The sequence below is a fragment of the Psittacula echo genome, assembly GCF_963264785.1.
Source record: "Psittacula echo genome assembly, chromosome: 4".
NCBI lineage: Eukaryota > Metazoa > Chordata > Aves > Psittaciformes > Psittacidae > Psittacula > Psittacula echo.
In genome coordinates, this window is record NC_137738.1 from 25,110,081 (window position 1) to 25,127,686 (window position 17,606).

Below are 17,606 nucleotides of genomic sequence, written 5' to 3' on the forward strand. Positions count from 1 at the left end.
ACCACCCCATTAAAAGTCATACTCTTTTCTTGCAGTATAATACATAGGCATTAATTATTTGGATTAGTTTCACTGAAGGCCTATGTAGGATAAAATCTTATAGGTCCCAAAACTTGTGACAGATACTTCTGCTACACATAACTCCTGGTATGTTTACAGTACTATTATTTACTGCTTTGCTCTATTTTATCACAAACTCACAATCAAAATAAAAACTGTGAATTTTTGTCACTGCTGACCTGTTGTGTTTTCATGGCATACTGTGAAATCATAGAATCATAGAATAGTTAGGGTTGGAAAGGACCTTAAGATCATCTAGTTCCAACCCCCCTGCCATGGGCAGGGACACCCCACACTAAACCATGCCACCCAAGGCCTCATCCAACCTGGCCTTGAACACTGCCAGGGATGGAGCATTCACAACCTCCCTGGGCAACCCATTCCAGTGCCGCAGCACCCTCTCAGTAAAGAATTTCTTCCTTATATCCAATCTAAACTTCCCATTTAAGTTTGAACCCGTTACCCCTTGTCCTGTCACTACAGTCCCTGATGAATAGTCCTTCCCCAGCATCCTTGTAGGCCCCCTTCAGATACTGGAAGGCTGCTATGAGGTCTCCACGCAGCCTTCTCTTCTCTAGTCTGAACAGGCACTATAGGTGGGTACTATGTACTAGTAGAAAGGAAAAGAAGTAATTGCCCTGAAATGCAGTAATCAGTAATAAAAGTAGAGCAACTGACAGCATGAGAGTCCTTATATTAGTTCTAATATTTAGTGGTCCAAAACACTGGAAATAACAATGCAGGAGGGTTTCATAAGGGGCTTCAGCACATTAAAAATAGGAATTGAAGGGGATGGCACTGCCTCAGAAAGATCTTCCAGTTTGTCTGGAGATACTAATCACCTTTTTGTAACTGTCCAGACTCACCAAAATTTTACCACAATCCCTTTATTTATTAAAAAAAATTGAAAATAGTTGCTTGCTAAAACAAGTCATCCTTTGGAATCCTACAGTGTTGCCAAGAAAAATGACCTACAAATGTCACTGATAGTAGATGCTGGAGTATGAGGAGGCTCTTGGATCCCTTTTGCTTTTCTTTCACCTTTCAACCACTTTGTTCATATCCTATTTCCTATACAGAACATGCAAACTCCCAGTCAAAGCATGACTGTAATATAAGCAATCATTAAAAGAGGAATTGATACTTTGGGTATTATTTTATCACGTGTTTAGAACCATACCATATTACTACTGCCATTGCCCTACTACTGCTTATCAAGTGTATAGTTAACTGTTGATTCATAGAAAATGCATAATTCTTCATCAAGTGAAAGGAAACATCTATGATGTGGTACTCTGCACAAATACCTGAACCTTATCCTAAACCAGTTAGCACTGGAAGCAGTTTAATTTCCTGAGCTACCTTACTTCTATTTTGAAATTGTGCCTGAAATATCAGCATATATGAAGTAAAAACTTGCAGTCCTCCTTTAGAAGTCTAGAGAAGGGTGAAGAAGAGTATCTCATAAAGAATTTTTTTTTTTTAAATGAGGAAGAGGTGTTTGACACACCACCTCACACAGATCCTGAACTACTAGGAATCATAGAATCACAGAATGGTTTGGATTGGAAGGGACCTTAAAGATCATCTAGTTCCAACTCCCCTGCTGTGGGCAGGGACACCTTCCACTAGATGAGGTTGCTCCAAGCACTGTCCAGCCTGGCCTTAAACACAGCCAGGGATGGGGCACCCACAGCTTCTCTGGGCAACCTGTTCCAGTGTCTCACCACCCTCATAGTAAAGAATTTTTTCCTAATGTCTAATCTAAATCTTTCCTTTTTCAGCTCAAAGCCATTCCCCCTTGTCCTGTCCCTGCCTGCCCTTGTAAAAGGTCCCCCTCCAGATTTCTTGTAGGCCCCCTTTAGGCACTGGAAGCCGCTCTAAGGTCTCCCTGGAGCCTTCTCTTCTCTAGGCTGAACAAGGCCAGCTCTCAGCCTGTTTTCATAAGAGAGGTGCTCCAGCCCCTGGAGCATCTTTCATGACCCTCCTCTGGACTCACTCCAACAGGTCCACATCCCTCTTGTGTTGGGGGCACCAGAGCTGAACACAGTATTCCAGGTGGGGTCTCACCAGAGCAGAGTAGAGGGGCAGGACCTCCTCTGACCTGCTGGTCACACTCCTTTTATGCAGCCCAGTATAGGATTGCCTTTCTGGGTTGTAAATGCGCACTGCTGGCTCATGTTGTGTTTCTTGTCAGCCAACACCCCCAAGTCCTTCTCCTCAGGGCTGCGGTTGATCTCTGTAAGGAACCCACCAATGAATGGATTAGTTGAATTCATTAATAATTCTGCAGAGTACACTGAGCTTGGGCAAGTGAAGCATATAAGCATATAGAATTACATAATGTGATTTGTTATTTTTTATAGGATTTTCTAAGCTGCTTACCAAGCAACATTTTCTGCTTTTGGTGCTTAGAATATCTGCATTAGGGATGCATGTGTAACTGTCAACTTTGATCTAATACGTACAACTTGACAATTAATACTCAAAGACTGCTCATTAAAGTAAAAATTTTAGGTGATTTTTGATCTTGCTTTCTACTCTATGAACTTCTATGCGTATGAAGTAGCACAATTGCATGCAGTGAGTTTTTAGGACTGACAGAAAAGCCTAGGTAAGTTTAGGTACTATGGTGAATGAAAAAAAAGGCAGCTAAACATTCAGGTGACAAGTTGTCTTCAAAGAAAACTAAAGCACAAAGTACTCAAAGAGAGGCCCAGACATGAGCCCATCAATGGCTCTCATCACGGCCCTGTTCATCAACAGCTGTTCATAGAGTTGGCAAGTGTAACAATTTTAAATAGCATTCTACAAATAAACAAACAAAAAAAACCCCTAAAATCCCACATCCTAAATTTGGATGCTCCTGAGAATAGTACTGTTCTTTTTTCAAGTAGGTTGAACAATAGGTTCCTGTCCCAAACTCCGAAACAGTCTGTGAAGTATCAGAGAACTCTGTTTAAGTAAAATAAAGGTTATTATTAAATGTATTTTGTCCAACTGATGTAAGGATGTTTATTACAACTTTTTTTTTTTTAATTCTGAAGTTGGAATAAACTGGTATTATCAAATAAATTTTCAATGACATACCAATACAGTCATATTAAATCAATCTATTCATTTCAGAATACACAACACTCAGAGCCAAGTTCTGTCTTGTTTTCTCTGCATTCTTTCCATAGCATGCATAACTTTCATAGCATCTATCTAACAACAAAAATGCCTTCACAGTACAATGAATATTGGTACCTTTTTCTCCTGTTTCATTTTATTCTGAAGATAGTAGCAAATCTAAAATTAAAAAAAAAAAGATATAATGATGGCAACTTAAAATACTGACAAAAAATTAAAATAAAATACATTGAAATAAATTGTGGTGGCATGCATGCAAACCTCATGTCAGATACTGTACCAAAGACTAATTACTTTCTGCCATTTGCTTAGGTCAGAAACCCATTTCTAATAAAATTATTATACATATTAATCCCTACAACTAATCCACGTGGAATAACCTCTTAAATGAATCTTCATTCAGTCCAGAGATCTAATTTGTACAGCTTGTACAATATGTTGTCACATTTTAGCTCTAAATTAAGCCAGTGATTTGACATCCCTGTTTATCACATACCGTTACTTCTAAATGCTTTTGCTTAAACCTTTTCCCAACAGTTTTCTACGCAGGTGCATGAGGAAATCTGAAAAGAGACTTCTGTTTAACTGTCACACATTACTGCCAGTTACAATTTCTGAATATAATTTTCACAAAGACTAAAATTTGATTGGATCACTCAAGCTTAATAATTACTCTATGAAATAGACAATAGGCTTCACCTTGCTCATTATACCTGTGTTACTGCTGCAGTATTGACAGGAAAGAAAACCTTGCAAATTTATTTTTCCTAAGACAGTAAAAGGAAATAATTAAAGATGTATGCAGGCAGTATATTCCAATAAGATATTTCCACTTTCAACTGGTAAATTTTCAGAAGACATCTGTTTTAACTTTTTCCTTAAGTGGCATCATTTCAACATACTTGTGATGGAATAATTGCAGTGTGATTCAGTTTGGAAGCATCTGCACTTTCAGGATCATACATCCACAAAATTAACTTCTAACAAGTAAAAAAGAGACACAAATTGATGATTCTTTTTAACAAACACTAATATTCTATCACTGTGATAGCATTTTATCTTGTGACAAAACATAAGATAATGTAATAATATTAACTTAGGCAACGCATATGCTGCAAGCTAGTCTTGTACTCTTTCTTTTTGATGAGAACAGGCAACAACTGAGGGAAGCAGCACCTCCTTTCACAGAAATAAAAGGGAAAAGGGTAAGAATTTATGCTGAAGAATTTTTTTGTCCTCTGACGCCATCATAATTCTTCAACCTCTCTCCATTCTTGTGGGTTATGGAGCTATATACAGGTTGTTCTGCTGCATCAAAGGAAGAGGAGTTATTGGAACAAAAAACTTGTTTCTTGTCAAGGAAATGTTACAAGGCTGTTATTTAAATGTGCATCATGTATGTCTCCATGACTGGCACATGGCTGACATACTGCTTTTTCAGTAAGGAAGAAGGCAAACACTTGGTATTTCCATCTCAAGGTACATGCAAAGGGAATAGTCATTCAGTGAGGCAGACTCACCATTAGCACGAAGTATAATGGTGTAAAGATGTGCACATAGGCTGTTACCGTAAAACAGCTGACTTGCTGCAAGTTTACATCCTACAGTTTGCATCCTGCAGTTTGCCATTCATCTACTTAAATCAAAATGCCAAGTCTTGCATTCTGTCCTTAGAATAGGGCAAGCTGAGTAATCATACAGCTGCTTGCTCAGAGGTGGCTGAGTAGAAGAACTTGCTCAGGGAGAATACAGGCTTGCTTCCACAGCTGTGAAGTTCAGTCATTTTTAGCAGACTTACTAACTACTTATGAATTCAGTTTGTTAGCAAGGACACTTTCTTTATTATTTAAAGTTTTCATATTTCCCCACATGATCAAAATCTCTTTCACAGTCAAAGAGGGGGTGAGGTAGGAAATAATTGATATTAAATTTGGCAGATGCTATGAAATAAGGGATTTTATAAACAAGATTCTATCAGCTTACTGTACCAATGGAACGTGTAATCATATTCATTGTATGCCACACACATTTTAAAAACCAGAAACAAGTACACAAATTCATATAAATGAGTAATAGGTTGGTCTGCCAAAGTCTGCCATTAATCAGCCTGAATTTGTCTAAAATTGTTTTCCATAAAAATGAGAAAAAAAATTGGAGAAGAGCTAAATTAAGATATAAGGCCAAGGAACACATGCAAACTTAAATTTAGCTGGCTTTCACTTATGGAGAGTGGATCTATTCTACAAAAACAAATGACGTATTACTTTAAATTGCTGCTGAAAAGCTTGCTATTGAATAAGACTATTTTATACAATTAAATCAATCTGCTTGCATGAGATATTTATACAGTCTCTAAAATAATGTTTTTAACATACTGCCTTTGGTTGTTCTACTGCATAAATATTTTAACATTTAAAGAGAGATCCATATTTGCTGATGTTTCTCATTAAAAAACATACTCTAAGCATCCTTCATAGGCTTTTTTATAACCTAGCATCTCTCTTAGCAAAAATATGTACTATTTAAAGAAAGCATGTCTTCTGAAAATTTCATTTTATTTAAAATTACCAGATTAAAACAGATCAGTTTGCAAGTCCATTGTATCAGAGTGCAGAATGGACACCGTATATGAGGAGAAAACTCTCCTCTCTAATAACAGAGACATGTCTCTCTCTGTAATGACATGACGTTACAGAGCAAAGTGCTGCTTGGGTTAGAATTAGGGCCTTCGAGTCTTCTGCACCCTTGCTGCAGCTGGAATGGGTGCAGGGTCCCAAGAGTGAGGGCAAGGCAGGGGAATTGCTGTATCTTGGATGTCAAAGATACAATATAATTAGAATTGTATGAAACCAAGCCCCATTAAACATCCTGGATGAAACGTTAATTTTGATGTAGTCAATGCTAAAACGTCTGCTGCCTTCAGAAGAGGTCAAGAAATCCTCGATCAGTTTAAGCATAAAAAAGAAGCTGTAAGCAAGGATCAGATTTTATAATACAGAAGCATGTTTTAATCACCACCCAATGTTAAAAATCTACCCATTCTCTTCAAATTTGCTGAGAAATATCTATATGACTACAAAACTAAATGTGCAATTTTCAAGCAAAGATACAAGTAATCCTAACTATTGTGACTGAAGAAGAAAAAGGTCTGATCCATGGTTGTTCTAGGATGAGAGATTGCTGCTAATAAGGCTGTCTTTGGCTTCTTGTCAATCATATTTTAAGTTTGATAACTGTACTCAGTGCATTCCTTCCAGCAAAGCAAAACAAAACAAAAAAGGCAATTAAGTGCTCCACTCTGCAGTAATATCTGTGAAATGCAGGAAGATGTTCTCAGGCAGTACTAACACTAATCAAAACAGAAAATGTGCAAGAAAGTTTACCCTGGGGTTGACAGAAAAAAAATCAAGTAAGGAGCTTACTAGCCTACTATGCAAATAAAGAGACAGAACAGTTGCATGGCTTTGAGGGAGGTGTAAATGGGAAGACAGACCCAACACTATTCACTGCTTTATAATAGTCTTGTCTAATGAACATGATATTGCAAACTTCCTTAATTCCTTTAAAAGATACTATAGTTTTTTTGGCTAGTCATCACAATAAGGACTCAGTGTGAGCTTCTTCAGACCAAATTAAGGTACCAAACAACTAGTTACATTCTTTACAAAATATATATATAAAAAAATCCTAATTACTCAAATCCCATGTTTTTTTTGTGGTAAACATGGTGGAAATCTGTGACAATATCCACATAATCTGTGTTGTTCCAGTGTAACAGGCAGGAAACACTATTATTATAAACCCATTTAAGAACCAAGAGTTCCAATGAACCGAAGAAAATAAATAATGTCTGCACAATGGTTTCTTATCTCTCATTTAGTGTAAGATTAAAATCTGTTCACACTGTCCCATACTTTTTTAAAGCTCTGATCACACTACAAAATTTGGTAGTTCACATTGAGTGAAAACTACTCAATGGTCATTATAAAAACTACTGTTGGAAAGCTGAGGGTTTTTACAGCTATATATGATAAGCAACTGCCTTTTGTCCCCAGAGAAGATAACGGATGCAGATAGGTCTGTAGAGCAAGCAGAGTAACTGGAGGTTATCAGATATCTCAGAATTCATTGATTCATCAAACCATCTCTACACTAGTTAAACTCTGCTCTTGCTTGGAGGTTTTCCTTCATGCACTTTAGAGATAAAGATGGGTTATTTTGTAAATAGAACATTCAGTTCATATGTAGTTCCAGAGCTCCAGAACGACACACAGATGATATGAACTCAAAACAGACTATGGATGCTGTGAGAGATATCTGCATCCAAACCATCACTGAGTGTACAATGGTCAGACCACAATTACTTTTCTCACAATCTATTTTCACAGCTTACCTCAGTCCTTACTTTTGGTTTTACTGTGCAAGACCCAGCAAATAGACAATGTAGTGATATTTTTGGTGAACTAGAATTATTAAAAAAACACCACTAGACATAACACAAATGTTTAACAGCAGGTAACACAGGATACGTGCATCTGAGAATCTATTTAGATTAAATCCTCAAAAATTTGGATTTCAGGGTCCTTTTTGTAAGTTTGTGCAAGAGAAAACCCCCACATTTCTATTAAACAGAGAATACAAGCTAGCGGTTCAGCACTCCAGCAATAGATAATCTACATCTGTAAGACTGAATGATTATAGTTTATGGGGCTTTATTTATAAGAGTACTGGCCCAAATTTAAGAAAAGAAAAAGAAAAGGAGATGAGAGGAAAGAGGAGAGATAATGTGCCTAAAAGCATGTAAAATATTTATCAAGCTTTTGGCTCAAGTTTTTCTTACATGTACATGCAACAACAGAGCTACTGTGTAGTATCAGTGACACTTCTGTCTTCCAACAGCTATATAAACAAGCCCCTTAAAGATGAACAACTGGCAGGGGACATTTTCCAGCCCCTGAGCTCTCTAAGAATGTGGTATGGGCCATTCCAGAAGCCTGCACATCCTGATCACCTGCCTTTAAGGTCACACTTCACCCATTCACCAGTTTAGTCTCATTCTATCTTGCCCAAAAACATCAGATAGGCTTAGTAGCAAAAGAAGTTAAGGAAAAGGGGCCTAAAAGAAACATGGGGAAAAGAATTTTTAGCAAGGCCTGTTGCAAGAGGACAAGGGGTGATGGTTTTAAACTAAAAGAGGGGAGATTCAGGCTGGATATGAGGAAGAAATTTTTTACACTGAGGGTGATAAAACACTGGCACAGGTTGCCCAGAGAGGTGGTGGATGCACCATCCCTGGAGATATTCAAGACCACGATGCGGTTCTGGGCAACTTGATATACTTGGGGATGTCCCTGCTCATTGCAACTGGGTTGGACTAGATGACTTTTGAAGGTCCCTTCCCAATCAAACTATTCTGTGATTCTGTGATTTATCAGGACTTGTATATTATGGATTACAGACAAAAATCTTTATTCTAACCTATGATTAACAACCAGATATAATCCTGGTTGATGCAGAAGCTCTCACCACTAGCATTCGTGGCACTTTCAAGAGATGGTGAACTCAGGGTGCTGTTTTCAAGCAGATAAAGCTGATATAAACTGGGGCTACTGTGCTCCCCTCCTTTGAACTGACACTTTCTCAATGATAAGGGAACAATTTTAAACAAAAGCCAGACCTAGGAAAAAGGAAAAGCTTTCAGCAAATTCAAGATCTTTCTTAATCAAATATTGTGAGGTATTTGACATCCTCTTTTCATGAATGGAAACAACAAAAAGGATTCATACATTTATTAGGATTTTTTTTGTTTCCCTTGCATAGTGCTTCATTCTCCCTGACTCAGAGACATATTCTGAGAAATTTATAAATCTATAAAGTCCTGCAAAAGATAATCCCCCACTATCTATCACATATACATTCTATTAAACTGTTAATAGCTGATGCTATGAAAGGCCAAGACAGAGACTGAACACAGTATCTTTGCACACACTTAACATGTTGGAACACTAAGGAACAGGAAACTTATATCTGCCTTGGAGGGTAAGCTGCTGCTTGGATCACAGGAAGCAATGAAATGCTGGGGGCAACGCTGTAATAAAAGCTAACTTGTATCATATATATCCATTTTAATATTTAACATATTATAGGCAAGTATTTAATTTACAATATCATACACAGAGAAAACTTTCATTTCTGCTCTGTAAAGGCAGCAATTAGCTGTTCTTTTAGAGAACGGAATATGCAGATCTGAAGAACTCACCTTTTTTTATTCTTTTGTTTGTTTTATTATATAAAATACTTGTATTTGAAAGTCATAATTTACAGATTGCACTTCCAAGCAAAGGATTTCTTCACTATGAGGGTGGTGAGGCACTGACACAAGTCCCCCAGTGAACCTGTGGCTGCTCCACTCCTGGCAATGTTCAAGGCCAGGTCAGATGGGGCTTTGAGCAACTTGGTCTAGTGGAAGGTGTCCCTGCCCATGGCAGGTGGGTTGCACTGGATGATCTTTAAGGTCCCTTCCAACCCCAACCATTCTGTGATTCTATAATTTAGCTTTACAAGCTTTTAAAGGCAGCATTTTATTTTCCTGTGTATCTCTAGTCTTGTCAGCTGTGACCTCAATTACACTTGCATGTAAAAAATGCACTTCTGTAAACCGCCAATGAAATTTCAGAAGTATCCCGCATTTTCTGAAGGATTCTCCCACTGAATTCAAAATCTTGCTATTGTGGTGATTTTTACGATTTTTAAAGTTCTTACCTTTTATCTTCTGCAGTCCATACATCAGGAAATTCCCACTGCATAAATGAAGTTCCTCCATATTCTAGATGTACCTAACCAAAGAAGTGAAAACTCTTGCGTGTGCAAATATAACAATCGTGACAACATACACAAGTATTATGATGTTCTTAAACTAATTGTTGTCATGATAAAAAGATTAATGAATGTAGCAAAAATAATTAAGGGAAATTCTAACTGGAAAAACTAATTTAAAACCAGTAATAACAAGCAGCAAGCAAGGATCAATTATATTAGCACGCTCTTCAAATAAAATTATGTATGTCCTAACCGTATAATGATTTCTCTTCCTCCTAAGCTAAGCTGACAGCATTCTGGACAGTTTGAAGTGCTACAGATGCCAACTGTGTCTGGCACAGTGATTCTTAAGACTTTTTTTTTTTACTATAGCATTATCAACACTCAGTATTTTTTGTGAGCCACTGTACATCTAAACATCAGATTTAAACAGGAAAATCCTCTAAAGATGCTGTAAATAATTAGGTAGTGACAAATGTCAATGTTTTATTGTATAACATAGCTCTGTGGGACACCTGAGATTAGCTAACCATGGCCGACAGACCACATTTCTGCAACCACTGTTCTAATGTAGATAAGACCTCAGTGTAAAATATCTGAGTATTACACCATTGGCACAGGCAGAAACAATTTTAACAGAAAACTCATACCATGGACCATGTGCCCTGACGTTTTCATTGCCAAGGGTTACTTTTTCAATCTGTACTCCTGAAGCTCAGAAATTACTTACAGTAGGGAAAACAGTATCAGAAAAGTATTAACATTTTTCAGCAGTCCTTCAACACAATTAAGAAGTATTAAATGGAAAAAGAAATAGCACTCTGGTATCCATCAGCCACGCTGAGCATTAGCTAATAGTCCAATTGGCGTTCTTGCTTGTTACAGCATTTCCCTTGATTTTCCAAACTACTTAAATTCTTAGCAAAAATCTCCTCTAAACTACTTTATGTGTCAGGGTTTTTTTTAAATACGTGATCAGAATATGTGGGATACTTCATCAGAATAACTGGAACCATAGAGATGTAACAATTTCATGTCTCTTCAACACACCTGAAAGAAAAGCAGATCTCACGCTGCCTCTGTTTAGTGGTTATCTATTAAAAATTCCCAAGTCTTTTGCAATTTACTGGGAGGCAAGAAATCCAGTCATATGAAAAGCCTAAATGTACCCAAATTAGAGTGAAATTTGTGATAAATGTTGCTGGCCCAGTAAATAACACTGAACAATTCAGAAGACAATACAACCTAAACTTTACCAGTGTATGCTTCTATCATGGGTTCAGTTTTACAAAGTCAATCCCATATACCAGCTTGCTAATGCCAGATACAGTGGTCACATTCCTTCACTCCTTGAACATAAACTTTTGCCACCTTTTGCCACCTCTAAATCCCCACCTGAGCTCTCACAGAGCAGATTCGGCTTGCTCAGACAGAAAAAAAAAAAAAGTTAATACATATAACATACATTTTAAAAGGAAAAACCAGTACTGTAACACTGCATGCTGTTTTTTTTGCTTATCGTAAACGAACCAAAGTAAGTGTAATTGGGAGTTACTGCACAGTTTTACTCTAAACTCATACTACAGAAAATGCCTGTTTTCAACAAGGGGCATTAGACACCAGTTGAGTTTGTACTTCGGTCAAGAGTTACCATGTTTTAAAACTATACTATAAATACAATTAGTGAATCGTGTCAGTAAAGGGTACTTACTATCTTTTACAGTATTAGAAGAAAAGCCTCCATCTAGCTTGCAAAGAAATGGAGGTGGAGGAATGATGGCCCCATAATACCACCTATTAAATTAGAATTCTAAACCTTGCAGTATCAGTAAGTATTAAATAGCTTGATCTTCATTAAATACTTACAGGTTCTTGGGAAGTGCAGAGTTCCTAGTTTTCTTCTCTGGTTCTATACCTACCAAGAAAACATTCCCAAACATAAATCTTAAAACTCCTCCACATCAAATAAAAATAGCAGAACAATGGATTCATGTGCCCAAGACTCTTTAGTCATTACACTAATACCACACTATGACAGGCCCAAATTTATTTTGAGATCCAGTGGAATATTTGTGTTGGCAATGATGAGGTCTTAATGGGAATCAGCTATAATGGAAAATCACATCCTGAAACGTTAATCCTGACCATTGTTCAGGGAGTCACGGGATGATCTACGCCCTCAGAAGCGAGTGCACTAAAACAAAGTTTGCCATTGTGTTGGCAAGACTCTATGAATTGACTTCAGCAGCAACTTGTGGCTTTTATTGACTTCCCACAAGGTCTGTGCGGTGATACAGAAATCACAGCTATGGGGGTTTTTTAACACAAGCAGACACAAATATTAGTATCTATGGACTATATGGAATGTTTAAGGAATTATTTGCTCTTTGAGGTGTACACACGCAATTGTCTCCTATGATTTGCAATTGCTCTACATCTTTGCACTGAACTGACTACCATTACAGCATCTCTGCACTGAAATTTAGGATTTAGGTATTTTCAGTTGATAAAAAAAAAGTTCTGTCAACTTTGCATTTACCTGTCTCTTATATATCCCTGTAGCTCTCTAAGACACAGTAAAACTTTGCTCCAGTGACTTTTATAGATCCTCAAATTCTTGGTTAAAGTAAACCTGAAGGAGCGAATAAGCAACCAAAACCAAACTCTACAACTTGCCAGGCAGCTGCAGACTGTGACTGCTCAGTGACTCAGGTTTCTGAATGGCTGTCTTAGCAATAATTACATCACTCGGATTTATGTCTTTTTAATAGCTGCTTTGCAAAAAAATAATCTTCCCCCAGGGGTGTTGATTTTGTGAAGCAGGAAGGAATGAAAACAGCCACTGAGCCATCAGTTCCACTTCTAAGCCCTCAAGTATGCATGATGAAGGCATTTCTCTGCTATGGGTTTTTTCCATTATTTTTTTCTTCCTCATGAGTAAGCTTGGGGCCATGTTTCAGTGCCTCTGGAGAAAATGGCCTCCTGCGTTCAGCCCCTGGTTCTATGAACACTAATTTACATTCTTACCATTGTCAGCAAAACTAACAACATATATGCAGAGCTGTGATGCGCTGCAAACACACCTTCGCAGGTTTCACACCCCTCCGTCCCCCTCCCAAGGCGCAGTCGTCACCCAGCCACATCCGCTCCCCGCCGCCTTCCCCTACGCGGTCCCCAACCGACCGGCAGCCGTCCCGCTGCAGGTGCGGCCCCGACGACTACGAGCCCCAGCATGCACCGCGCCCGGCTCCGCGCGGTGCCCTGCGCTGGGGATGCCGCGCGGCACGTTGGGTAATGTAGTCCGGGGTGAGGCGCGGGAGCACGGCGGGAGGTCGAGGAAGGAAAAAAGCCGTCGGGAGCGGCTGTGGCTCCTTCGGTTTCCCGCGGGGGAGGGGGCTGGGCGGGGCTGCGCCTGAGGGCAGGGGTCTGCCCGGTGGGGCGCGGCGGGGGAGGCCGCACTGGCGGGGCCGGTAGGCGGCGGCACCTGGACGCAGCCGCGGCCCCACCGCCCGCCCGGCTGGGAGGAGGAGGCGGGGGGAGCAGAGCCGCCGCGCGCTGCCGCATGTGCCTGGAGCGGAGCCGGAGCGGGCAGCGTGAGCTATGGCGGAGCATGGCGCCCCGGCGCCCGCCATCCCCAACGGCGAGTGCGGCGCGCGCCTCCCCGGCAACAAGGTGACCGTCGTGCTGGGGGCCCAGTGGGGCGACGAAGGCAAAGGCAAAGTGGTGGACCTGCTGGCGCAGGACGCCGACATCGTCTGCAGGTGCCAGGTGAGGAGGCAGCCGGGGCGCGGGGGAGGCCGCGGATGTCACCTTGAGGCGGACGGCCCCGCCGCGCGGTTCCGCGTGGGCACCCGTTCTCGTCCCCGTATACCCCCGGGCTCCCGCCTCGGCGCAGGGCCGGGCAGCCGGTGCCCGGTGAAGCGGCGGTGGCGGGGCAGCGAAGCCTTCCCCGACGGGGCGGGAACCCCGCTGCCGGGCTCTGCAGCCCTCCCACTCCTCCTTTGTCCCCGTCCCGGCGCCGGAGGTGGCGGGGAGGAGGAAGAGGAGGAAGGCGCCCGCCTCGCAGCCTAGAGCTGGTCTCCCGCAGGAGGAACACGCCTGGGGTCGCGCCCCCTCTCAGACCCGCCGCCGCCGCGCTCTTTGTTTGGGGGCGCCGCGAAGGGGCAGCGCTCGGCGTTCCTGCAGCATCGCTGGTGGGAGCGGGCGCTGCGGGGCCGGGAGCCCTCCCCGGCTGCGGCGTGGCCTAAGCCGCACCGCCCGGGAGCGTGCTCGCCGCCATCCCCACCCCCGGAGGGGCAGTGCTGGCCCCTCGCGAAACCAACAGTTAGCACAGGATGCACGTGAGGGGGGTGTCCGCAGCGACTTAGTCGTGTTCACATAAAACTCGCTTTTAAAGGCTCGCCTTGGTCCCAGGTCACTGTGGTGCCGGTGAGATCCCGCCTTTCCCTTAAGAGTTCTTAGAATTTCTCTTCTCTGGGGTCCTTACTCCAGCAAAAGAGCGAAAAAAGTGAGCCTAGCCTGCAAGCACAGCACTCTTAAATGCCTACATTAAAACAACACAGAGCTGGGGAGATGGTTTATCTTACCATTTGTGGTGTAGCAATTCTGTAGAACGCAATGAACCAAACCTGTGTACCTTTTTTTCTTGAAGAGATACAGCACCATGAAATGCCTGCAGCATATGCAGACTTCATGTAAGTGTCGTTATTTTATGCTATTGTTGACTGCACAAATTAAATTTGATCTTAAATAAATACATTTTGGGAGAGTGCTCCATTTCCTTAAGAGTGTAAAGGCTGAAGCTGTGTTTTGACTGAGAACTGCACATAAAACTGGTGTTTTCAAAACCAAGTCAGTTGCAGCTGACAAATCAAAAACTTGAACTTCAGAGATTTTAATCTTGAAGTAAGCAAACATATTCTTAAATAGCTGTTTACACAAATGAATTACTTTTCCCCATGTATCTTGTAGGGTTTTTTTGTGGTTTTTTTCTTTTTCATGTAATAAAATCTGATGTGCTGTGGTGTGGTTGCTTGGCTCTGAGGGTTATAGAACACAGTGACTCAGTTCGTCCTTTACAACTTTGTTCTTGAGACTTGAAGGGCATCTAGGTGAGCGTGTTTGTTTAATGCTAAGAGGTTTTGGTGGAGAGAGAGAAGAGAGAGGCAGACAGTGAATTTTTGTGCTCACAGGTTTTAATGTCTTTGTTACTCCTTTTGAATTAGATGGGTGAAGGATCATGAAAAGGGAAAAATCATTATATTATCTCAGGCTTGAATTTCATGGCCAATTCTGCCGTTTCTAACAGCTTGTTGGTCCTGCTGAGGGGAGTTTTTTCTTCTTTCTTTCTTCCCTTTCCTGTTGATGATGGCTGTGCTGGCTGATTCTCCTCCCATGCACTGACTCTGGCACTTGAACACTTTTGTAAGTTGATTTAACTCACCAAAATGGCAGGAAACTATTTTTTTGTTGTGTTTAGTTTCTACAGTTTTAGTAAATAAAATGGAATTCTCTTGGCTCAGAGGACCTTGATGAAAAGAGAAGCTTGGAACAGGGTAAGCACAAAGAACAATTCTCAGAACGAGAGGGGAAAATAGGAATATTCGCTTTCAGTAGTACTGAGACTGAATCATCTTGCTATGTACGCAAGCATGTTCTTGATGTTCGTGTTACTGCTGATGATGTAGAGTATGACCCTTGTGCTTTGCGTAGTGCTACAAATCCAGAAAGAAAGATTGTACCACACTTAATCTGCCCCTTGCTAATACCAGCTTTCTGTAATCGGAACTTCTCATTCTTTCACCATTATACTCATTTATGTAACATGGTTCTTTCTGTTCAACATGCCACAGAGTTGCTAGAATGCTTCTGGATGAGATCAAATATTTCTGGTATGTTCCTGTGAAAAATTTAGTAGTATAGCAGTTTTCTTGGAGGATTTGGGAAGTTGTTGCAGCAGGTCCAAGATATATTGGAAACTTGAGTTGTATTTGCAGTAGAACACTCTAGTGTGGCTTTTGTATCGCTGTCCCTGGTTCTGTGCATCATAAAATTGATCCTGTTCCAGAAGCGAGAACTGACTATCACTTACTTTTACAGTGCCTTTAAAGGCGCTGCAAGAAAAAACAGTCCAAAACCTGTGCCACAGGAAGGTCGTCTCCTAGGTAGCGGATGTGCTTCAGTCACTTGTTTGACTAGCTGACTGTGGCACCTGGAAGGAGGTGCTTGCTTAGGTACAATTAGCTGAAGGAGTGTGTCAGGAAATAAGTTGTATTTTGGCTCTACTTCTGAGTACCACCCTTTAAAGTGTTTTCTCTTAGGTTTAGAGATTGTTGAAAGGAGTCTTGTGTTTAGTCAGAGCAAGGGAATGATATTTTCAGGAGACAGATTCGCTTTTATGACAAGTAGTAGTATGGTTTAAAAAACAACTGTTTGAAGAGACTAAACTAAAATTTAAATACACCCAGAGTCTGCATGTATGTAGCAGCTAATGCAGCTGGACTGGCAACTATGATGGTTTTGTGAGGACACCACTAGTATAGAGGGCTCAGATGTAGTTAATATAAATGTATCTACATGACAGGCAAAGTATGTACTTGTTCTTCCACTATTAAATTTGAATTGGTCTTCATTTACCTCTAGGAAGTATCTGGTAAAATGACACAATTGATAAAATAAATGCATTGTGAGACTTAAACCTACATCTGGTCTTCAGTAGCTTACAGAGCAAAGCCTGTTTACCTGCTATCACATAAATCATAGTCCAGATAGTAAAATAGAGAAAGAATGGGTTTGAGATTCAGGAATAGTTGCCACCAAACCTGTCATGTTTACGAGTATGCATTTTATTTTTGTTAATTCCACAGGCAATGGAAAGTTAAACATTTCTGGTTCTGCTTAAGGAACTTCCTGTCATTGCAGAGTACAACTGAATTTGATTACCAGCGTTTCATTTCTTAGTGGATATGGGAATGGCAAATTAATGCAAGCAAATTATTCTAGATAGTTTTCTGAAAATGAACACAATACCAAAATATGCCATGTATCTCTTACATTAACACCACCTCCTCCACCCAGTCTACCAGTGTATGCGGTACAGAAAAGAATAATGTAATGTCTGCGCTGCACGATTCTGTTTTCATTTACTCATTTCGTCAACACATCCTGTTCTTACTGTTGGAGGTAGCTGATTTACTCACAGTATGTCACACAGGTGAATAAGATTTTGAAGTCTTCAAATTATTTTTAAGCCTGCTCCCTATGCTGAAGAATCCTGTTTTCCTGCGTCTTCAGTTCTATTGTGCATTGTGCTGCTACTTCAAAACAGAATTGCAGCTTCTTACCGAATCGTAACTGATTACGTTATGGTCTGTCTGTGACTTACCCTTACTGCACTGCCTGCGGTGGGGTCATGCTATTCCTACTCCTGAACTGCTAATGCGTGGTAATTGCTATGTGTGGATTCTTTGTACTCCCTTTTCCCTCCTCCTCCTCCCCTCAAACAACAGTGTGTATAGTCACATCACTGCTGATCGCTTGATATGTGCCAATTATGGTGTAACAAATAGGGAAGTTTTTCAGTGTGCAGATTCTTG

At 40.6% G+C, this 17,606-nt stretch overlaps 1 protein-coding gene across 1 annotated transcript in view; it reads left to right on the plus strand.

The window, feature by feature from the left end:
• The first annotated feature begins 13,453 nt into the window (after window positions 1-13,453).
• ADSS2 (adenylosuccinate synthase 2) overlaps window positions 13,454-17,606 on the plus strand; it is a 36,175-nt gene continuing 32,022 nt past the window's right edge. Inside the window, exon 1 of the mRNA XM_080615805.1 lies at window positions 13,454-13,779. Coding sequence (XP_080471931.1) covers window positions 13,612-13,779 — 168 coding nt within the window. The 5' untranslated portion in view covers window positions 13,454-13,611. The remainder of the gene's footprint in view (window positions 13,780-17,606) is intronic.